Source organism: Seriola aureovittata, chromosome 12, assembly GCF_021018895.1.
Source record: "Seriola aureovittata isolate HTS-2021-v1 ecotype China chromosome 12, ASM2101889v1, whole genome shotgun sequence".
NCBI classification, from domain to species: Eukaryota; Metazoa; Chordata; class Actinopteri; order Carangiformes; family Carangidae; genus Seriola; species Seriola aureovittata.
In genome coordinates, this window is record NC_079375.1 from 18,933,180 (window position 1) to 18,956,277 (window position 23,098).

General features: G+C 41.2%; 3 protein-coding genes and 1 non-coding gene across 9 annotated transcripts; 2 read left to right on the top strand and 2 right to left on the bottom strand.

The window, feature by feature from the left end:
* The first annotated feature begins 1,374 nt into the window (after nt 1-1,374).
* On the top strand, nt 1,375-16,260 carry ano8a (anoctamin 8a). Of its 5 annotated transcripts, none has more exons than XM_056390665.1 (18): nt 1,376-2,105; nt 5,222-5,332; nt 7,093-7,225; nt 8,097-8,235; nt 8,397-8,493; nt 8,724-8,840; nt 9,001-9,128; nt 9,526-9,687; nt 10,539-10,691; nt 10,984-11,110; nt 11,388-11,443; nt 11,541-11,615; nt 12,326-12,823; nt 13,173-13,349; nt 13,494-13,688; nt 13,820-13,951; nt 14,275-14,385; nt 14,849-16,260. In XM_056390665.1, the coding sequence occupies exons 1-18, from the start codon at nt 1,889-1,891 to the stop codon at nt 15,506-15,508; spliced, it is 3,288 nt and encodes a 1,095-aa protein (XP_056246640.1). In that variant the 5' UTR covers nt 1,376-1,888; the 3' UTR covers nt 15,509-16,260. The 5 variants fall into 5 exon arrangements, with proteins under 5 accessions (XP_056246643.1, XP_056246640.1, XP_056246638.1 ...); XM_056390663.1 differs by having other exon boundaries at nt 1,379-2,105; nt 14,846-16,260; XM_056390667.1 differs by having other exon boundaries at nt 1,395-2,105; nt 13,209-13,349; nt 14,846-16,260.
* On the top strand, nt 10,053-10,125 carry trnak-cuu (transfer RNA lysine (anticodon CUU)). The gene has a single exon. It is a non-coding gene; the product is annotated as a tRNA-Lys (tRNA).
* Nucleotides 16,261-16,478: 218 nt separating the features above from the next.
* LOC130178446 (DET1- and DDB1-associated protein 1-like) lies at nt 16,479-19,791 on the bottom strand. Its single transcript, XM_056390683.1, has 5 exons — nt 19,453-19,791; nt 19,122-19,202; nt 18,917-18,968; nt 18,564-18,625; nt 16,479-18,441 (listed from the first exon to the last, which is right to left on the bottom strand). Exons 1-5 carry the CDS (start codon nt 19,459-19,461, stop codon nt 18,337-18,339), a joined length of 309 nt encoding a protein of 102 aa, XP_056246658.1. The 5' UTR covers nt 19,462-19,791; the 3' UTR covers nt 16,479-18,336.
* Nucleotides 19,792-20,772: 981 nt separating this feature from the next.
* On the bottom strand, nt 20,773-22,513 carry mrpl34 (mitochondrial ribosomal protein L34). 2 transcript variants are annotated; one of them, XM_056390681.1, is made up of 2 exons: nt 22,379-22,513; nt 20,773-21,493 (listed from the first exon to the last, which is right to left on the bottom strand). In XM_056390681.1, the coding sequence occupies exons 1-2, from the start codon at nt 22,432-22,434 to the stop codon at nt 21,172-21,174; spliced, it is 378 nt and encodes a 125-aa protein (XP_056246656.1). In that variant the 5' UTR covers nt 22,435-22,513; the 3' UTR covers nt 20,773-21,171. The 2 variants fall into 2 exon arrangements, with proteins under 2 accessions (XP_056246656.1, XP_056246657.1); XM_056390682.1 differs by having other exon boundaries at nt 20,773-21,490; nt 22,379-22,504.
* Nucleotides 22,514-23,098: the final 585 nt, after the last annotated feature.

Below are 23,098 nucleotides of genomic sequence, written 5' to 3' on the forward strand. Positions count from 1 at the left end.
TAGAATAATAATAAGTGTCTTCCTAAACCTGTTGGGCCAAACACTTCCACAGACAAGTTTCTAGGCATGTTAGTGGTAGAAAATGAAACATGAACATTTAAGTAATATATGGTATTATAATTACCCTCTCCAAGCTGTTTTAAAGACACTGGAAAGGGCCTGGTTGAGAACTGATGGTCATAGGGTTTGTTGACAGAATTTATGTAGACAGAATTCATTCAGTGTGCTGACAGAAAAACAGCTGTACAGAAAAATCATTGTTTTGAGTTACAGAAAGTGAACAGTTGATCATTGGAGCAATAAGTCTACCTCAAAAATCTTATTACAAAATAGGCTACTGAAGCATTATTCTGTGGAATAACATGCAAGGCTGTATTACCAATCAGACAACTGCCCCCATGTCCTAAAAGTTCACAGACTGCGGCTTTGGTGATTTTACTAGTTGCACAATTGTTGAAATGCTTCACCTGCAGGTCCTTTTCTTTTTTTCTTTCTTTTTAATTAGCTTTCTTGCCAACAAGTTAGGTGAGTAGGTTGATACCACCATCTGTATGCTGCAGTAAATATGAGGCTAAAACTATTAGCAGGTTAGCCTAGCACAAAGACTGAAAACCGGGGGAAACAGCTAGCATGTTGACCAATTAAAGACCCCCCTCAGATGAAAATCAAGTTTTTCACCTTGTTAACATGTTTATATGGTGTATTTTATAAAAGACATCTCATAATGACGAGTTAACATTAGCACAGCCACTATCACCGTGTCAGCCATTGCCAGTTACAAGCTAAGAAACAACATAAACAAATAAAAGATGCAAACTACGCCTACCGTTCTCACACGTCTGTTGGTCGCCGATTTTGGTCACAACAGACTCCTCATCAGAGTCTGGGTCTGACTGAGGCTCAAACATGAGGCTGTCTCTCCCACGTGTCTTCTGACGCTGACCATCTCGGTTTGCGTTCACCTGCCAACGTAGCATAAGCAGCGGTGGTGGGCGTGACACAAGGCCTAATCCAGACTTTCCCAATGAGGAAGTAAGTGTAGTGCTTCCAGTTTTTATGAGGGGTTTGAGAGGAACTATTTCTTAGCCGGGTGCAGTGACTTTCTGGACTTTGGCTTGCCTGGCATCCTTGCCTGTCCTTATATATATATATATATATATACTGCTGGCCTATATATATATATATATATATATATATATATATATACATGGCCTATATATATATATATATATAGGCCAGCATCTCAATTAGTGAACTGGCGTTGAGACACATTTTTGCGCAGGAGCTGCATATCTACTTACCTGGTTACCCATGTATGTGTTTTACCCAGCAGTCTAAGACGCTTCATTACTTAATATAAAAGCAATAAATTAAACTTAATGAAATATGCATTAATCAGTCTTGGGGCATAAACAGATTATAAAAGCCCAGCAAGTGTTGATTATTCCATAGGCAAAATATTGTCCAAAAATATTTCGAACAATGTCCTGTTGACATTATATAGCCATATTTTCCACCAATAGGAAAGCTATAGTGCAATGTTAGTGTGAGACATAGTAGCCTTTAGTAGCCTATCGAAGGCGATTGATCCACCTTCAGCTGTGCATGTGCAGCAGTAAACAGGACATATACAGTCTATGGTGTGTCATTGGTTTTTTTTCCCGACCTGTAGCCTGCGCGGTGTTTCCCTAAACTCTGTCGTCACTACCCAGTCACGACTCGTGCGCGTAACGTGTAGATGCCATGATCATGTTCTTCCTCATCTATCAGATACACTAGGGTTTTCCCTTTACATGCAACGGCCATGCAGTAAAAGCAGAGTCCTCCGTGCAGTGCCGTTTACCACCACCCCCCCCCACTTCACCTCCCGGAGTGATTGTACACCACCATGCAAGCGGCGGGCACCGGAGCAGCTGATACCGACGCTACTGTAAACAGTAGCAGCAGCAGCGGCGGCAGCAGCAGCAGCAGCAGCACAGCAGACGTCGACGACAGCGACGGGGCAGGGGAGAGGATGGAGAGGACGGTGTCAAGCGAGCAGCAGCAGCAGCACAGGACCAACAACAACCAGCAGCAAACGTCCTTATCACCATCCGCGGTGCTCGGTGAGTGTCACAGAAGAAAAAAAACGGTAAATTACAGTACATGAAGGAGCTGAGTGTTCGTGCTCATTTAAGACGGTGAGGGATATTAGGCTACTGTGCATCAGCAGCATGGTGCAGTCACTGATGGTTAATAGACTTTACTGAATGACTTACTGGAGACAAGAAGGGTCAATTGTCTGTGATTGGGTTTTGATTTCGGCGAGTCTTTCCTTTTCCCGCTACATAGTGCGCATTCCGATTCAGACAGGCCCGGGAAGAGTCAGGCTTTGTGGTCCACAGGTGCATGCAGGAGTCTTACGCAGCGGAGGTGCATGTCCCGACGGGCTGTGCCACACTTCACTCTGAGGAGAGTAGAGGTTGTGTTTCAGGCTCGGATGTCATCTGTGTCCGTTTTGTCCCAGGCGTTGAAGACTTGAGGATTTTACAGGAGAAATGTCTCACTGGTGAGTAAGCAGATGACCACTGTTGTGGTTATTTCTGGAATTACATTATGAGGATTATTAAGCAGCACTTGACATTTTTACATCCTTCATTGAGTTCACCATGCCATGGTCCAGGGCCCCTCTGGGCTCCCTGAATCATTTAGTTTCATGCCCACCCACCTTCTGCACATGACCATGCATATAGTCTTTGCCTGAGCAGTGTCACTGCAGCTATTGCTTTTATTTGCATCTAGACTTCAAGCCAACCAATGTAAAACCTATTGGAGAAAATCTCAGCCATATTAACATGGATCAGGACAGGAGATGTCATTACAACGCATAAAAAAATAATTTTTAACATTCAAATTTGATACAGCCATTAAAGTGAACCTACTGTAGATTTTCTAAGAATGGACCATTACTTATCTGACTGCAAAGATGAGTTTTCCTGCACCAGTATGGTGCGTGCCAGCAGTGATAACCATTCACCATCCAACACCATTATCAACTGGAGGTGAGCAATTTCACGGGCAGAGTTAATCTCGAAAGATTAGCGTGTCGTGGCCTCATCTACATCTGTTTCAACAATATTAATGGTTCAACTTGTGATTACATCCTTGTGCTGCAGCCCTTTAGCTGAGCTCTAGTGTGTGAATGATGATTTTGCTAATGGCCCACATCAGTTTGCTTTATGAGGCTAACTGCCTGCATTTGCTGGGAAATGGACAGTTCATGATGAGTATTCACTGTCACCCCAGAGGCTTGATTTCCGGCCTGCTGCTTGAGGTGTGTATGCGCTTTCTGTGTTTTATACGGTGTACTCCACTTTACTCCCCAAGATGGAAGTGAGGTGAGCTGGACAGTGAACCCAACGCGCAGGTGGTCATGTGTGGGTCTGTCTGATGGATAGACTTAACGGGTGATATAGTGTAAATCTTCTATTTTTGTCCTGTTATTACAGTATGACCAGTTACAGATAGTGGGCTTTTGGCTGATTGGTGGGTTGAACTTCTGGATAGATGTCATTGGTTGTATTCTTGTGTGGAAAATGATACAGTATGTCATGCTATGTCGCTACATTGGACTGCATCTCAGAAATCATTCTTGGAAAAGTCTGACATATTTTTCACAACAACATTATCTGTAGAAATACTGCTGCTACGATGCTAGTATAATAACAGCTGATGAATGATAACTATTGATAGCCTACCTCATGTTGAAAAGCTTCCAAGATGGCCACCCAGTCTATATGGTTTATCACAACTGTTCACACAAAAAGGAAAAAGGACAGAGAAGATTCAGTATAACAGTTCTGCGGTGAACACCAGCAGCTGGGTATTAAATCCTATCGTCATCATACATGAGAATGTGGCTTTGAATGTATATATACTCTGCAGTTTGCTGCTTCCTGGCATAGAGATTTTCCATGGCAGCTGTGTCTGCTTGCCTTGTGGAAGATCCACCTTTAATGAGCATTTATGTCAGTGACAATCAGAGAGACAATCAGGCTGAACTACTCCGAAACATAAAGCGCCTGCAAAGACAAAGGAGAAAAAAAAAAAAAAAAAAGCATTCGGTGTCAGTGATTTGGCTTGGATTGCATCATTATGTTATACACACACACACACACACACACACACACACACACACACACACACACACACACACACACACACACACACACACACACACACACACACACACACACACACACACACACACACACACACACACACACACACACACTTACTTTAATCAGCAGTATTGCTCAGTGATTTATACATCTCATCACATCTCCAGATAAACAAGCGCCTTGATCAACAGTTCAGCTCTAATGCACGATAACAATAACATGACCATGTTTGCATTGTTTTCTGACATGTAATACAAGTGCACTTAATCAAGTGTCACTCAGTTGGCATGTAGGTCTAAAACATAATACAACAAGGAGCTGGCAGCAGTGATGATGCTGACGTGGTGAAAGAAGGTGATGTGATAATGCACTTACTGTATGCTGCAGGATGAAATCCCGATCATGGACACATACTGACACAGTAGGATTCAGTGAACGATGAAGACATCGGTCTGTCACTGTGGGTATTGTGCCTGCGTGAAACAGAGTGTGTGAACTTGAGAGTGTGACTTTAAAGCGAGGACCAACATGTGAAAGAAGCAGCAGCAAAAAGGACGACGTCCAAGACTGTTCTGTGATTATGTACAAGTGGAATCTCCCTGCTGGGAAAACCAGGGCCTGTTGCTTTGCCTTCATTTAGAGACAGACTTGAAAAGATAGTCGGTGGCTGTTTACACAGCAGCCAGTTTACAGATCATCTATTTGTTTGCTAGCATTTGCTCAGTCATATGACCAATGCAGCACAGTCAACCTTCACGCTGGCTGAGCGATTATTTTGGACATTTCTGTCCTTTTGTTTCCATGACAGGAGCAAAAAACAAGAACGGGTAGGAAATATGGTGAAGAAATAACATCAGTGATGAGTGGCAGAGCGATACTAATGACTAACCTGTCATCTGTGTCCTTGATCACCCTGATGAGAAAATATTACCATCTGCCAGTCCCCTTTCTCTCTCACACTCACTCTGCCTAGTCCTCTTTATCACTGTAATCACTGCAAACTTTATTAACCCCGATCTGACTCACTCTCACCTTGTTGCCCCCCTTTCCCCCCCTTTCAGATAAATTATTTGGTAAGCGCCTTCTCCAGGCCAGACACTATATTATGTCTCGGAAGTCCTGGCTGAAGATGGTGCCCACCGAAAACTGTGACATCCTCATGACATTCCCAGGTAAGCTCCAGCCTGTCCTCCCTTGTTTGTCCTCTGATGAGTCCTTCACTGTAGAGAGAACAATGCATCCTCATTTAATGTCTTTGGTGGTCAGCCAGCCACTCAGGCGTATGACTAGGACTTAAAAATTACCTCTGGGGACAATTAGACCTCATCCATTTACAGTACCTGTGTCCCCTCTGCAGGATCTTTAAAGGAAGCTGCAGTTGTGGGCATAAATTGTGAATTGGAAGCATTTGATCAAAATAATTTTGCAGTTTGACTCAGAAAATTGAAGTTTCTCCCATCTCCGCACAGGATCTCTGGAGTGCAGCCAGAGTGACCATCAGGTTCTTGGTCATCACGTACCAAGGCCCTCTCTCTCCTGATTACTTAGTTTGGCCCGGCGGCCAGCTCTCAGAGAAGCTCTTGTTGTTCCAAACTTCTTCCATTAAAGAAAGATGGAGGTCACTGTGCTCTTGGGAACCTTGAATGCAGCAGAAATGTTTTTGTAGTCTTCCCAGATCTGTGCCTCGACACAATCCTGTCCCTGAGCTCTGCAGGCAGCTCCTTCCTCCTCACGGTTTTTGCTCTGATGGGCTATTGTCAGCTGTGAGCCCTTATATAGACAGGCATGTGCCTTTCCAAATCATGTCCAGTCAGCTTAATTGGCCACAGGTGGACTCCAGTCAAGGTGCAGAAACAAAGATGATCAAAAGAAACAGGAGGCACCTGGGCTACATTTCAAGTGTCATAAAAAAGGGTCTGAATACTTATGTCAATGTGATATTTCAGTTTTTTCTTTTTTCATGAATTTTCAAAAAATTCAAAAATTCTGTTTTCATTTTGTCATTCTGATGCATTGAGTGTAGATTGATGAGGGAAATTTAGTTTTTTGGGGATTTTAGAATAAGGCTGCAATATAACAAATGGGGAAAATTGAATGGGTCTGAAGACTTTCCGAGGACTTTCCTGAGGTCAAATATGGTTGTGCTGTCAGAACCTGAGTTCAACTGATGTTGCTGCGCTGACCACCTCTATCTCATTGACAAGATTGGGACATGGTAAAATAACAAATGAAAGAGTTTTACTGTGTAATATTTGATAATCAAGTAACTCCTGCAGCTCTGCTTTAAAGCTTTGTTAGTTTTGTGACAATATATGACAGATTGCCAGGCCTCTTATTGTAAGTAGCTTAGTTACGCTTCAACATTCAGGGTATTAGGAAGAATGTAGATTACTCCAGGATTTTTTAGTCCTTGGGTGGATTCAAAATCTCAGTAATTTCTAATTGGACGTTAATTGTTTTTCATTTTTGGTATGAAATTGTTTCAGTGCAATTATAAAAAGGGGCATTAAATGGGTTAATTGAGAGAATGCGCTTTATACAGTCAGCTGATGTACTGGAATCAGACTGAACTCAAGTCTGGGTCATAGTCCGTCCTCTCAACCTAAGGAAAAAAGGGACTGTGATATATGTAGACAGGGATTTAAGTGGATTGACCTTTTACTGTCAGCACCACCCCGCTGCTGCCACTTGGCCCTCTCTGTCAGGGAAGTGAATGATGGGTTTGGTTCAGCTTCTTTATGCAGCAGCAAACTCATCAGTCCCTGCCTTTAGCAAACTCATCCGCAAATGTGTGAGGAATTTAAATAAAACCTCGGTTTAAAAATGTGAATTTTGATGCTCATATTCACATTTTATTAAAATTAATTTGTCCATAAATGATGACAAGTATGCTATCAAACCTGAAGTAAAACGAACATTTCTTGCCCCCCAGATTCAATAGATGACCACACTCTGCTGTGGCTGCTGAACCAGATTCGTGTTGGAATCCCACAAGTCAGCATTCAGATTCGACAGCATAAACACACGCAGGCACACGCCTTCTTCATCACGACAACATTCGAGAAGTAAGACTCTGAAACTGTGTGTTTGTGTGTGTGGGTGTGTGTGGCGGGTGGGTGTGTGTGTGTGGGCACATGTGTTCCTGTCTTTGTTTGAACTGTTTTGAGTGAAGACATTTTGGCTGGCCCTTAGTTCTCCAAGCAGCTGAGTAGTGCTGGTGTTTGATTTGAGAATTTACAGTAGGTTAGAATAATGGTTAAAATCTAAATATTAGTATAGTATATTGGTTTTTGGTAACATTTTTCTCCATTATGCAGCAACGTGGCTAGAATGAAATCCATCCTGAGCTCTCTCTCTCTCTCCTTCCCAGTTTTCCTGTCTCTCTCTCACTCACTTTGACTGTAATAAAAGCAAAAGTCTGATAGAGTTTTTCTTTTCTAACTTTCTCTCTGACTGATCATTTTATAAGCAAATATAGCCGAAATCACAGCTCGGTCTTTGTCTTTGATTTATGTGTTCAGTGATTTTGTCACATGATGCCGCAGTTATAAAATCAGGATTTGACCATAAATAGGTGTTCCAGCCGTATGCTAGGTTTTGACCTAGTCTTTTTTTGTTTGTTATTGGTGTCTCTAGTTTTGATCTCGGAAAGTTAAAGGAATACTTTGACATTTTGGGAGATATACTTACTCGCCGTCTTGCTGAGAGTTAGACGAGAAGTGTATTTCCAAAAATGTCAAGCTTTTCCTTTAAGTCAGCAATTTCAGAGTATAGAAAACACACTGAGAGTCATCTCGCAGTTGTGTCTGTGTGTATCACTGTTTGTTGTTTTGTATGCCCTTAATGTACTTAATCTGTCAAACATCTGCAGCCCAGTGTTCGTGCTCCAGCAGATTTTAATCCTGCTGATCATTTACCCTTTCTCCTGGCCCTCAGCCTGCTGCGAGGAGCAGAACAGATGGGCATTCACAAGGCCGTCAAACCGCAGTACGGTGGTGGGATGCGGCGCTTTTCCTGTGAGGAGGACAACATCTATGAGAACATAGACAGCGAGCTCTGCTTCTTTACCTCACAGGTTAGAGGGCGAAACTGTTGGTCAAATGAGCTGTATGTCAGTGTTTCTATGAATATTACACAGGTTATTCATTTTGATCTTATGAAAGATTAATAGACTCTATATCAATTACAGCACATCATTCATTCTCTTCATTTCTCCCTCTTTGTAATTGTGTTCAGGAGCGTCAGAGCATCATTAAGTATTGGCTGGACAACCTGCGAGCCAAACAGGGGGAGGTGCTTCACAACATTCACTTCCTGGAGGGACAGCCAATCAGTATGCTGTTATTTATTATGAGTGACTTTTTAATGCTGTTCCACGTCTCTTTTTCTTCTCGTTTTCGTCAATGTTTCATTTGTAATTTGTAATTTTATGAAGCCACATTAGCCACAACCCACATTAAGTTAAGTAGTGTAATTAGCTTAGCAGAAAGAAACATAACCATTTAGACCAAACATGGACCAAAGGTCACCTGAGATCCAAATTGTTCATTTTGTCATTTCTAGTTCCAGAGCTGGTAGCTCGGGGGGTGATCCATCAAATGTTTCCCCTGCATGAGCAAAGGATCCTCAACCAGCTGATGACATCTTGGGTCCAGGCTGTATGTGAAAGGCAGCCCCTGGGTAGGAAGCATCACAGTTTTATTTTGGAGAAAACTTAGCAGGATAGTAAACAGCAGGCCTGAGATATACTGTTGATGCAGCTCGTCAGTTGTTTAATACCATATAATCCTTCTCTCCAAAGCCACAGTATTAGTTGTTTACAATTTCATCTTCTTCACAGACGATATCTGTGACTACTTTGGAGTGAAGATCGGCATGTATTTTGCCTGGCTGGGTTTCTACACCAACTCTATGCTTTACCCTGCTGTCATTGGCTTTCTGCTCTGGATACTAGCGGAGGCTGATCAGGTACTTGAAACCTTTTCTATAACAAGACTCGTTTCCTCTTAAGCTCTTGGAATATTACTGGAAGCTGTCACAAACGCCGCTTGTCACTTCTGGTGCTGACTTGTCATTTTGGTTTTGCCTTTCCTCTACATACTAGATTTATTTTTATGTCAGAAATGTCAAGAGGTTTTGAGTTTGTATTGTTGTCTGTTTTCATTATTACATTTCTGATTTTGTCAAATGTCATGTTGTCTCTCTCTACAAGTTGAAGCAGTACACAGCGCAGACACATAAACAACAAGTAGATTCATTAATGGCTCTGACTTTTGCCTTTTATGAAACAACCGAAAACTCTATGACATAATTATAATTTCTCAAGTTGTACCGGTATCTTTCTTTGACTTACACTGTGTCACAGACCAGTCAGGATATCTGCTGTGTGGTCTTTGCTCTCTTCAACGTTGTGTGGGCGACGTTGTTCCTGGAGCGCTGGAAGAGGCGAGAGGCAGAGCTGGCCTACAGGTGGGGAACTCTGGACACCCCTGCCGAGTCCTTGGAGGAACCCAGGCCGCAGTTCAGGGTGAGGATTGTCTCTGCAGCCTGAGCCTGCACAGATGAGAAAGCACAGTTGCGGGTGCTGTTATGTTGTGTTGTGTGACAGCAGTGAAAACCTAAATCTCAAAGTTCTGTGCATCAGTAGCATAGTGAGAGATTCCTCAGGTAAAATGCAATATCAGCCTGCACTTTACTACCGTCTCTGAGCACTTGCACAACTGCGCAACAATACCAGGAAATGTGTGGTCTGCAGTGTGTCTACAAGAGGAATGTCTTTCAAACTGCACGTGGTGTCCTGGGGGGGGGGCTTTTGTGTGTAATGAATAAAAGACTGGCGTGGGGGGCTGTGGGTGACCCGCTTTAGACAGCATGTGGAAACTGCTGCATCAGGCCCGGCTAGCTCAGTCGGTAGAGCATGAGACTCTTAATCTCAGGGTCGTGGGTTCGAGCCCCACGTTGGGCGGTTCAGTTTTTATGGGGAGAAATCTGATATAATGGTAGAATAGGACAGAATGGTATGAATGAAGAGGGCCTTGCTCACCAAGCTGTGAACTGATTTTATATTTTGAACATGTTGAAAGTTGTAAAAACAGCCACTTTGATCCTGGTAAAAATGTCACCTCAGAATTTACAGTACAGGAAGTTGGTGCTTAATTTTCAGCAAGAATGTAAGAAATGCTTTTGTGTTTTTCTTTTTTTCTTCTTTTTTTTTTTTGGAAAGGATGTGAAAGATTCTTATCTTATAAAACAAATGCATCCATTAAACAATCAGGCAAGCAAGGAAACAGTAATTGCGGAGCATATTTTGCACACATATTTTCCAGTTAAGATGATTGCAATTATGAATACTCCCTCTGTCTGCTGCTGTGTCTGCAGGGCGTAAAGCGCTGCAGTCCCATAACCGGCTGCGAGGAGTTCTACTACCCGCCCTGGAAGAGAGCCCTGTTCAGATGGCTGGTCAGCCTGCCCATCTGCCTCCTCTGCCTCTGTTTTGTCTTCCTCGCTATGCTCCTCTGCCTGGAACTGCAGGTCTGAACAGATAACACAGCAAATGTGTTCATTGAAAAGAAATGCAGTTGATATAGTCTTCGTCTGATAATCTGTATTTCTTGTGAGGGGCGTTCCAGTTAATTATGGGTTACTTAACATCTAATTTTACATTTTAGTCTGAAGATATCTGAATTGTGTCTCATTTAAATATACCTCTTGCCATTTTAGATGCATTTAATAGACTTTTAAAAATAGCTTTGGGATTTGAGAGTAGATAGGAATATGAATAGGACTTGTTAAATATTTATCATGCTTCTAATTCACCTTGCAGGAAGTGGTGATGGAGATTCAGGAGCTACCTGGTATTACAAGATTCATTCCTAAGATACTTCTGGCCATTACTGTAACCATATGTGATGAAGTGTATAAGAAGATCGCTTACTGGCTCAATGACATGGGTGAGAGACACAAAATATTAAGTTGTTATCTCTGCGATATATAATAGAGGAATAGGTGTAAAATACATTAAATTGAAATGGAGCGCATTTAACCATGATTGTAATTTAGGGCAGTATGAATATATTTTTATGCTACGTCATTACTGGTGTGGAGAGCTTTTAGCTATGATCATAGAGCAGGTTTGTGGAGCAGTTAAAGGTAAAACAAAAAGGAAACAGACTTTCTACTGTCATTTATCTGCATATTGAGTAATACTTATCTTATTTCTTCACCCAGAGAACTATAGACTTCAGAGTGCCTACGAGAATAATCTCATCATAAAGATGGTTTTTGTAAGTCATGCTTCAGTCTGAGGTTTGAATAGAGATAATTCACCCTGACTGAGTGTCTGTGTTTGATTTCCTGTTATATTTTCTGGTTGTTTTACAGTTTGAATTCATCAATTCTTACCTTAGCCTTTTCTACATTGGATTCTACCTCAAGGACATGGAGCGACTGAAGGAGGTAGCAACAACTATTCGCAGTGTCTCAAACAAACAGACAAAACACTGAGTGAAAGGTTGTTCACCGTTCGCTAAACCCGCGTCCTCTTAGTACTGTTTGAAACAATGCTTCTTTGATTTCAAGTTGACAAAAAGCAGACCTCTTATTTCCAGTCAGACACCATCAATATTGTTAGCTGGGAGGACACCTGTGTGATTTTATCAGCTGTTGGTTTAAAATGTTGTCTTTGGCAGACTTTAAAGTTTCCGGCTGACTCGACCCTACAAGCGGTGCCATGCCTAGTTATGGCTGCTAAGCTGCGATTGAACAGTTGCTCTTCAGGGGAAGGGTTTAGCGAATGAATGAATGAAATGAATGAAACATTAAATTAGCTATCATAAGTCGCTGGTCATACCAGACCAAGTAAGACTGTAGTGGTAAAATCCTTAAGTGTACTGACTTAAGCAAGCATGTTTTATATTGCTCACAAATTCACCCTTTCATTTGTAAGAGGAAGGTTTTTTGAAGACTTCTTTCGATTTGTTGAATAGTCTTGCTTTAATGGCATTAGGTGTGTCAGATGCTGTAAATGTCCTGGGATCATATCAGGCAATAAACTGAATTAATATTTACATCACTTGTGCCTGCTAAACAATTGAAATGTGCATGTGTTTTCTGTTTTGCACATTGTGCGTTCAGCTCAGTAACAGATGTCCTCTTACCCTTCACAGATGCTAGCCACTCTACTGATCTTTCGCCAGTTCCTACAGAACATCAAAGAGGTCCTCCAGCCCTATCTCTATGAGCAAAACAAGCTGGGTGTCTTCACCCCAAAGGTGATTTGGGAGCTACTCCAAGCCATCATGCTCAAATATGGCCGCCTGGCTCTGGGCAAGGCCCAAGCCTCCATAACAGCCTATTCCTTCCTAGGTCCCAGAGGGATCCCTGTCGGTCACACTGCTAACGGTAACCCAGAGCCAAAGAGAAGAGGGGATCTGAAAGCAGGATTCAGGCTCACAGAAGAAGAATGGGACATGAATGACAGTGTCCTAAAACAACGTAAAGTCAGTTTCACAGAGAAGGTTGACTACCAGGACGTCACAACAGAAGCGCAGGCGGGGGATTACAGCTTCCTTGAGGACAGTCCTACACTGGTAGAGGAAGGGATGGATCCATCAAGTATTTTTGACAGCTGTGATGAGGACAGTGACTGTGAATTGCTGTCTCAAGTATGTGGTCTGCTTATTATTATCATTTATCATCCCACACTGCAGCTTTGTGGTCCTGTCGTTCTTTCTCTGCACTGAAAAAATGCTCATCTCACTCATTTAGTCTAAAACTGTCCAACAATCACTGCTCTCTTAAACATGTAACAAACATCTCTTGTTATGTTTGGATAATTCCAACTCTTCCCAATACAGTTGAATGTATTTCCTGTAGTTTTATGAATTAAGTTACACAGATTTATCTCATCCGTCTCAACAGATTCAATTAAACCATCCACTGCAAAGGTGCAGAATTGAAGCAGTCTTAGTAGTCACTAGAGAAAGTATTGTAGTGTAATGTTTACTTTAACAGGAGATCAAGGAGAATGCCACTGTGTCCTCTCCGAAGGAATCTTACCCGCTCTGTCAGAGGAGGAAGAACGTAGGTGAGGGGAGAGAGGACAAGAAGTCGTGGATTGATCCTCCAGAAGAAACTAAAACTGTCACTCTGACCCAGGCCGAGATTGAGAGCTGCATGCAGACTTATGAGGTGGGACTCCTGATGAAATCGGAGAAATGCACATTTGACTTTTTACAAACTATCTTGAATAAATATACAGAAATCATCTATATCCAAATCCACAGCAACATTCCTACGAAACTGCCAGTGCTGATTCATGATGTTTGTCCCCAGCAGGACACGCTTCAGGACTACCAGGAGATGTTCATTCAGTTTGGCTATGTGGTGCTCTTCTCCTCTGCCTTTCCCCTGGCGGCCATGTGCGCTCTTATCAACAACATCATCGAGATTCGCAGTGATGCTCTGAAGCTGTGCACCGGCCTTCAGAGGCCCTTTGGACAGAGAGTGGAGAACATTGGACAATGGCAGGTCAGTGTGTTTTGTTTTGGAAAATGTCAGACAAGACTACGGTTTGTATAGTGGGGCCACCTGATAGCCTGGAAATTTCTCTCTCTCTCTCTCTCTCTGTCTCTTTCTTTCTCTCTCTCTCCCAACACCAGACTGCAATGGAGGCTATGGGCTTGATAGCCATCATAGTTAACTGTTACCTGATAGGTCAGTGTGGGCAGCTCCAGCGTCTCTTCCCCTGGTTGAGTCCTGAGATGACCATCATCTCCATCGTCTTACTGGAGGTATGCTGTAAAACAAACGCAGGTTTGTCCGTCAGGAGTTTGGTAGTTTTAACAAAATGTAGTTTTATTCCCAAAATGACACTTTTTTTTAAGATTACAAAAGAAGTACCAATGTGCACGGCCTGCTATCTTTTGTTGTTCTGTAAAATACAATTTTTGAGCCAAGTTCATTAATGAACACAAAACCTCACAAGAGTTTTTGGTATGTGTATGAGATGTGCTGTTTTGTCCTTGGAGAAAATACAGAATAAGAAACAGAATGTGATTGTGCCTTGATGTACTGCGTGTTGAGCCTGTCCCTTTGTGGTCTCGGTGGTTTACAGCACTTTGCAATCCTCCTAAAGTACGTCATCCATGTTGCCATCCCTGATATCCCTGGCTGGGTAGCAGAAGAGATGGCCAAGCTAGAGTACCGACGAAGGGAAGCTTTCAAGGTATAGTTGTATCATAGCTTGAAAGACCTTCGGCCAACGTTAGGCTTGCTGCTGGCTGGACTTTGTGCGATTTATATCATATTTCTACACACATACCCCAAGTGTGTCCCTTGGTCTGTTAGTGTGCATTGTCCAAAAATGTACACTCGTGCAGCCTTTTCTCACTGTTGGTGAGAAAATAAATGTGTGTGTTTGACTACGTTTGTCTGTATAGTGTTGTAATACATCACGTCTTAATGTTGTCTTAAGATAAGTTTTGTCATAGAGACAGTAAAGAGCAAATGACAAAATGTCAGCATATTTAGCATGAGAATTTAGAGTTTAACCTTTAATTGCTGGGGGTGTATTCATGCTTTTATTTATCCTGTTCTCTCTCACCTTTCTCTGTTTTGCCGTCTTTCTTCCTATGAATCTTTCTCTCTTCTTCTCTATCTTCATTTTAACATGCCTCCCCATCTAGAAGCATGAGCAGCAGGCGCAGCATCACTTCCAACAGCAGCTCAGGCGCCGGCGTGAGGAGGAGGAGCTTCAGCGTCAGGCCGAGCTGCAGGCCGAGGCCCGTCAGGAGAGCGAGTACCACAGGGCAGACACCCACCACCAGCATCACCATGACAAAGTATCAGGGGGCAAGCCAGGGGACAAGCCGAAGAGACCCAGCTCTCTGCTGGGAAACAACAATGTGATGAAGCTGAAACAGATCATCCCTCTCCAGGGGAAGTTCTCCTCCGGCACTTCACGCTCACCAGCCCAGTCCCCGACAGGAGGCGAGGCAAAGCTCCCAGGATTTCTGAAGTTCCTGAAGTCGCCTGAGGTGAAAAAAGAGCCAGCAGTGGCAGTTGGACCAACGCCTGGGTCAACTGTGACCTCTTCAGTTCCCCCTAGTGGCCAGGAGAGGTCACAGTCCCCCAACAGAACATTCAGTCCTGGGAAGCTGTTCAGTTTCAGCAAGTCCGAGGGTACGGTTGTGTGTGCAAATGGGACACAACCACCGACCCAGGCTGCTAACGCTCAGCCCAACAGGTATGACTTAAACACATCCCAAGAGGAATTACCCTCTAATGAGTCAGATAAAGGAGAATCAAGACAATTGACTGATTTAGAAAACTCTGGCTCGAAGAGTTAATAAAAGTTCAGCCATGCCAATGTAATGTTATGAATGGAGAGCAATGTACAAATGTTCAGGCAACACTGAGAGACAGCGACACACCTGTACTGTAGGAGAACATGTTAGTCACAAGGACCACATCTAAGGTCAGCGAGCGTTAGACTTTGAATCTCGATGCAACTAACTTCGCACAAAGTATTATACTGTATCTAACACTTGATTATCTAGCTTCCAAGTAAAATATGTACAGTAAGTGTATCTACTTGAACGGGGCTTGAGAAACCTTTACTAAAGGTTGAAATACTGCATGACTGCCTGGGTTTCAACAGCACCAGAACAGAATATGTTGATGTGAAGGATCTTTTTAAAAAAATAAATAAAAACAGAACAAAACAAGGACCTGATCATCAATGAGCCCTTTTGTCAAAAAGACATGAACAGCAGCTTCCCATTCCAAGTTTGTTTCTCATTCTGATGCCTGTATTGAATGCATGTTGCGTCATGTGCATGCATTACGTGTCCACCATGTCTTTTCAGTTATGAAGCACTTTCAAAGCCATTGTATTCTTCCGCAATAGGTCAGATTATACTCACTGTGACCATAAAAAATATTCTATTTTTCTTAACTTTGGTTTTCTATGAATTATTTTACTACATAAATTAGTGAATGTACTTCTCTGATGCAAATAAATATCACTTGAATAAACATCCATCAAGAGATAATGCACTGGCTGATTTTGTTAACTGTTAATAAATATCACTGGATGATAGTTTGTGTTGCTGGGTTGATTTGTGTCCCAGAAATATAATATGTATGTAAACTAAGTTTGTTGGGCAAATTGTAACACTTCAAAACAGAGCACACTCTTGAATAAACACACTCCTGAAGAACGATGTAAGATAATTTCCAATCAAATTTCATGCTATTTGCTATATGTTATAGGAAGGAGTTTTTCTTCAGTTCCACCCAAAAAACAGTGTTAATTACTGTGAGTTATAGCCTTTACTGTATTCATAGCATAATCTATACAGAGCAAGATCTTAAATTGACAACAACGCATTTATACAATAAACTCAACGCAAAGCATTTAACAATAAACACATTCCAAACTTAAATCAGGTGATGTGATACAAACCATACCACTAAAGTAGAATTAGCTCACTCTTCTATGAAGAGCTGGGAAAAATAAAACACTGAACGTCTGTAGGTTAAAGTCATACTTGAGAAACTCACAGTGTGTATTCTACTTGGTTTGATTTACATGAGCAGCAAAAATTAAAACTGAAAACATACTCTGTAAACCTTTGAACATTAATCTGTACTGAGCCATGCCAAACACTGAAAATGTGGTAAACACAATTTGCAGCAGCTTCCTCTTTTAAAAAATTTGCAAAAACTGATTTTTCTAAAGGTGGAAATCAAATGAAATAAAATGTTTTTGTTTGTTATGAACCAAACTCTGGTTTGTATCCCTCTGATGCAAAAGAACAATTTGGCTAAACATTGTGAAAAAACAATATGGCTGCCTCAGGGAAGATAAAGAGTGAGTTGTTGTCTTGTTACCTGATTAGAACAATCACAATATACACACTGTACAAATATACAAAACTCATGGAGCATTATGATGAGCTTCACCAATTTTACGAGCAGCACACACAGACTGTTTACTTAGCCCTGCTGTCAAAAGCTTGTAAATCCAAACACATATTCCCTCACTATGACTCAACTGATCGACCTATTGGACAAACGTGAATGGCACAATTATAACAAGGATTGACAGCAGCCCTTACAGGAAGCCTACATGTTAGTCGCTAAAGTGTAGATTTACACATACCTGTGTGCCTTTCATAAAATACTGTGCTAACTTTGCAATTACAAACACACAGGCTCTGCTCATAAAGTCATGAATATGGCTACAAAATCTGCAGATCATACTGTACAAAAAGAGTTTGCATCCTCTAACATGACTGTATTGGCTTAAATGCATCCTCATTGAAAGGACATGCTAATATCCACTCAGATCAGCATTGGTTCAATTCCTCCTGAAACAACAATGTAAACCAAGGGGGCGATCTAAGACATAGTGAAAACCAACTCACTTCCACTTAAGGCAATAAATCATTATTCATCAGGAGAAAACATAAAAACATTTCTTTCAGCACGCGTCTTTTTCCACAACACAATCCATAACAAACCCTGAATGGATAATCAATCTCAGCAAGGAACAACTGCTGTTTTATTTTCAGTTACTCTAATGACAGTAATCACATAAAGGATGAGCTAAAATTATATTTTAAAGGACCACTGTCATTACATAATTCAAAACTAAAAAAAAAAAAAACAAATGGGGTGGGAGCCAAAAAAGATGGCATGCCACTTAATCACAAATACAGCCTTAACTTAAAACATGCATATCTCAGAGATGGTATGAATAACTATAGCTGTAAACTCTTAAATGGTAGCAGAGGAGCAATGATTTAACTCCCTGCATATTTCAAAGAAAAGTCTGTGAGCATACGTGAATGAAAACCAGTGGGGCTGAGGAATAAGGAGGTAGATGTATGTTATTTTTAAAACTACAAAGACTAAAATCTGAGGCATAGGTTTTTGGAAGTAAAGGATAAAGCGAGGGAGAGCAGTAAATAAACTGAGGGAAAAAAGCTTTTGGTTACGGAAATCTCTCTACTTTTGAAATTATTGTCATGAAGACTGTGGTCTGTAATGTGTCGATCCTTGTGTGCTTCAGTGTCAAGGCCTGGGTTTGCAAACATATATCCTGAATCCGTGTGTGCATTTTGTTCGTGTAGGTCAGTCTCTGCTGGATGTGCACTGACAGCACATTGCTTTATGAATCCTCATTCAGCTCTCGGCTGTCCGTTCTGGCAATTTTTCTCGGAGGCGCCATGTTCTCCCCCTCTACATGTTCCTGCTCTCGCTTTTTTGCTGCATTCTGAAGACACAAGAAAAGAAAGATGACATTTGACAAATTATTAACAGCAACACAGAGGACTCTCTACTGTTACAGATAACGCAATCAGCACCAGCACTTATGAGTCTCTTTAAAACCTTTACCTTTTTGTCCCACTGTTGATGGAGATATCGCAACAAGATGTTTGTTTTCTCTGTGACTATGACTGGGGAGAAACAACAGACACTTATTTGATCATGAGAGACACATTACAGGGTGAAGTTCAAATGAGTAGAAATTAGCTGTTCAGACTTTGTGTTTACTACACTGTCATCCTAGAAGTGAAGGTGATTTGAGAGGGAAATTGAGACCATGGCTAAGCAAAAAAATGTCATGTGTGCTTTGGGAACACTGCTTTATTCAAATAAAACTAAAATATATAATCAATATTTAACATTTGGATAGAAATATGTAGTTTCTCCAGCTCAATGAACATCCTTTCAGTCCAAGTACGTACTCTGCTCTGATGGATATTCTCGGGTTGGAAGATACACAGATGGCCGACGGTTCTAAAACAATATTGAGATCCACATTAGTGTGTAAGGTGACAGACCATGTGACCAAACATTCTTCAATTTAACTCACTTAAATTACACCATGAACTGCCAACATGTAATTTTTATCCTAAAGTTAGCACTTTGAGAACAAACAGGATCACTTACTGATGCTTTACATACAGAGTCTGCATGGAACCTGCTGAAGTTGTTTTTGTTGTAGACTGGTAGTCCCTTCAGGAAATCTCCCTGTGGACGCAACAGAGAAGAACAATATGAACAAAAACGTTTCTCCGTGCCTACTGTTGTAACTCGTGGAAAGTCCCGGTGGTAGGGCCAACTACCACAGCCAGAACAATTCCTACCCCTTTCATTTCACCAGTGACAGAGACCATGTTCTGTTTGCCACCACGTACGAAACAAGTCTATCAATACCAATACAATAAAAAACTAACCAAGCTGACACTACGAGTAAGTAAAGAAACACATATGGACCTACCTTCTCCATTTTTGCCCGAGTCACGCTCTTCGTTTGTTGACTAGCTCCTCACGGTGAGAGTGAACACGAGCAGATGCTACTCTTTTAGCTGGCTAGCTGCTAAACCTTGTTGTCTTTGTCGTAGCCAAGATACCGGTTTGTTTACCCGCTCGATAGCTTCTTACGACTGCTACAAAATACAAACTACGTATTACTTTGATATGGTCGCATTGCGCTACTTCGGTCAGGTAAAAAACTTCCACTCACGTAAAGGTGTTTAAGCAAAAACAGAAATTGAACGTCCTCTGGTAGCTAAGTTGCTACTAGTTCACAACTCCATTTTTGTTGTTCGTCTGTTCGGGGGCGGTTACCGTCCGAGATTCGACGTACCTGATTGGTTGACCAGCGGGCGATCTGTGAAGAGAGAGAAAAAGCAAGGCGCTGATTGGTTAGAAAGTGATTATGTAACAGACCAATCCTCCAGTTAAGGTCGGTGGTGGCATGCAGCTATAGTGAAAACAACACAAGTATTTTCTGCTGTGTGTCTGCCTGCGTGTACAATATGCGTTTATGCTTCTGTTACCTGCTGCTGCCGCACACAACTGAGTTGAGCGAATAAGAACAAAGTGTATGACGGTTGAAATACTGATTTAATAAAGTAAATTGAACAACAATGCATTCTCTCCTCTAAAAGTGCTAATTTAATGACCAGTTATCAATTAAGTTGATCATAAATATATTTTGATCTGAATCGTTCATATAAAATGCATAAATTAGCAACGTGATATAATAAGGTTATAGACACAAGTCGCAGTGAATATATTAAAACCAGCTCTTTCCAAAAACTACTTTTAAACTCATACTGAACCAGCTACTGTGAAATAAATTTGCTAAAACTGTAGTTTTAACTGCATATTATTCAATTACTACCAAGTACTATTTCCACATACTCATGTATGTTATCTGGCATATGAAATTATAAGTTAATGTCAGTTTTCGCTTGTCTAATTTTTAGTTGTCACAACTTCTAATTTTCAACTGTTTCTTGTTTTATAAATGAAAGCAAGCTGAGGAAATTCTGTGTTATCTTACATGACGTAACAAAGAGGCAAAAGGACTCCTCTCTACACTGTCTGAAAGAAGTCCTCTCCCCCTACATCTCAAATATCTAGTTAAAGCTCTCTTTATATTGCTTTCAGTTGAATACAGCTACAAATTTGTCACAAACAGTAGATGGCAGCCATGTTTGAAGGTCAAGATTATCACTTGGAGGCACTTCTTTCAATCACAAATGCATGTTTTGTAAATTCTGCATGGATGGTTTTTATTGAAGAACTAAGATGACGGTGATTTAGCAATTTTATTTTATTAAAGTCACATTTTTGTCTTTCAAACAAATATCACACAAGCACAAAAGAAAAAAAAAATCCATAAATCTGCTTACATTTAATGATTATGCCCATAACTTTACATAGATGTTGAGTATTATTTAATATGTATGAAATTAAGCCCCATTAAAAATTGTATGAAACTAGCAGATTTATGGACGGGTTCAACGAAAATGCAACTTTTTTGTTGAAGGCCAGTTTCCACTCTCCCACCCATTATGAATGCGGTGGGAATGCCAAACCCAAAGCACATCCAGTATCACCAATTAACCCGATATACAAGTTCTTTTCTCTTTGCTGAGCTCCTCCAGCATTTCTTGAAAGTCTTAACAAGTTCTTCCAACAAGAACCTTCAGTGTGAGAGTGATTTCCGTCCCTTGAGCATGCGCCGTAGAATCACTTCTATGCCTCCTTGTGAGCTGATCCTCTTGATCCAGCCATGGGTCCTCTTGCGTTTGATGTTCTTGGGCTGATACTCCGTGCCTCTTTTCCGTGTCCGTACCTGCTGGTATTGCCATGGAAGCTGCTGGAACACTCCTGAACCCTCAGCTTGTGAAGAAAGCGGCCCACATCTGGAAATCTGAAGTCCTGCAGCAGCTCTAGGTGCCATCCAATTGCTGAATAATCTGAGAGGAGAGGTGCCCATTGTTGCAAGGTTCACTGCAGGGATGCTGCTGAAAGAGCACAGTTAAACAATGTTACAAACAAATACTATTCTCTAATATTATGTGTTGGAAAAAATTGTGATACTTTATGATTAACATAACCATCTTAAAGGGAAACTGTATTATCCTGTATAGAACTTTCCATTATTGTGTTTACTTTTAACACAGGTGTTGTCATAGAGGAGGGCAGTGACCTTCACTGCGCTCCTGGCCACTACACCAAAACATTAGCTATGATAAGGCATGAATCGAGTCTCTATTGTGTCTGTCTCATTTCAGCAACAATGTAAGGTCACTCTCACATATCCTGTGTATAAATTCTGTGTGAATTTTGCATCCTTTGAACATTTGCAGTGTGAGCTCTGGTGTGTAACTTGTTCCCTTGCTGCAAGAATAAATATTCTACTCTTGTGAATTTTCAGACGGTATTCCTCAGTTTATTTGATAATTTACATAACACTATGCCATATAACTGCTGCGATACAACACTTGAGTTGCAATACCTTTATGGTGCTGCAAAAGCCTTGATTTCTACCATCAACATTATGATGACAAATTTTAACTGTTACTTTAAGTCACAACATCCTGTCATTTCACAATTACTATTGTACCAGAGTCACACAGGATTATACGACATGTGTAGTCGTTCATAAATACAGAAGAATTACGTTTATAATTTGTCCATTTGAACTTTGGTTTGATCAGATATCATTAAGCTATAGTTAGATTATCCATCAACCTACTAAATATTTCCAACCAGTAGCTAACTACCTTCATGATTAACTATCCACGCTGCTAACTATTGCTAAGCTAGCTTGTCAATGTTAGCATCGTAAACAAGCAGTGTTGGCTTTGCCGTTTGTCTTTTATGAAAACATGTGCAACTCTAGTTACCTGCTGAAATAGGTTATCCCACGCAGTCGGGAAAAAGACGAGAGTATAGTGTTCATTTTGAGATATTTATACAGTTGACACAGACATGAGAACAGTGAATGTCACAGGTCTGCTAGCCACCCGCCGTATATGAAGCACAGTGATTGGCTCAGACTTTTCGGCCAATTGAAATGCTTCTTGCTGGGGTAGGAAATATTTCCCCTGAGTTGCGCTTTCAAGGCTAAAATCTTCAAGCAGTTTATAAACCGCCAGCACCATTTTTCACCAATGACACAGTTTGTTGGCAAGGCTCAGGAATTAATTTAAAGGTTATAGTTTCAGGTTGGGGCCAGACGGAGATACGAAACAAGGTGTAAAATGGGATTTGTGTGCTGTCTGAGGAAGTTCTGCCTAAGAGTTTTTACTCAGGGTATAAAAAATGTACAGCTTTTCCTCAATTTCATGTGCACGTCTTTTTTTTGAGATACTGTTACAATTCTCATTTTCAAACATTGCAACGCGCACTGTATTATATACATGACTAGGTGCAGTCACCCTAAATCCCTGCAGGACAACAATTCACTTAATTTGCAATGTGTCTCATTCAAATAATGTATAATATATTTCCTTTATTTAATCAGTGCAGCACTGCTACCAAAACGTAATTCCCTTCAACAGTCATCATCATCTCAACAGTACAATAAAGATTTCCATCCTGAATGAGTGGTTACATGAGGGTTG

Coding starts and splice junctions, on each gene's coding strand:
- ano8a (XM_056390663.1), top strand. CDS start 1,889: ATGCAAGCGGCGGGCACCGGAGCAGCTGATACCGACGCTACTGTAAAC. Junction 10,692..10,983: donor TCCTCTGCCTGGAACTGCAG/GTCTGAACAGAT, acceptor TTCACCTTGCAG/GAAGTGGTGATGGAGATTCA. Junction 11,444..11,540: donor TCATCATAAAGATGGTTTTT/GTAAGTCATGCT, acceptor GTTGTTTTACAG/TTTGAATTCATCAATTCTTA.
- mrpl34 (XM_056390681.1), bottom strand. CDS start 22,434: ATGAACACTATACTCTCGTCTTTTTCCCGACTGCGTGGGATAACCTAT. Junction 21,494..22,378: donor GGGATAACCTATTTCAGCAG/GTAACTAGAGTT, acceptor GTGCTCTTTCAG/CAGCATCCCTGCAGTGAACC.
- LOC130178446 (XM_056390683.1), bottom strand. Junction 18,969..19,121: donor ACTCTGTATGTAAAGCATCA/GTAAGTGATCCT, acceptor ATATTGTTTTAG/AACCGTCGGCCATCTGTGTA. Junction 18,626..18,916: donor AGAATATCCATCAGAGCAGA/GTACGTACTTGG, acceptor GTTTCTCCCCAG/TCATAGTCACAGAGAAAACA.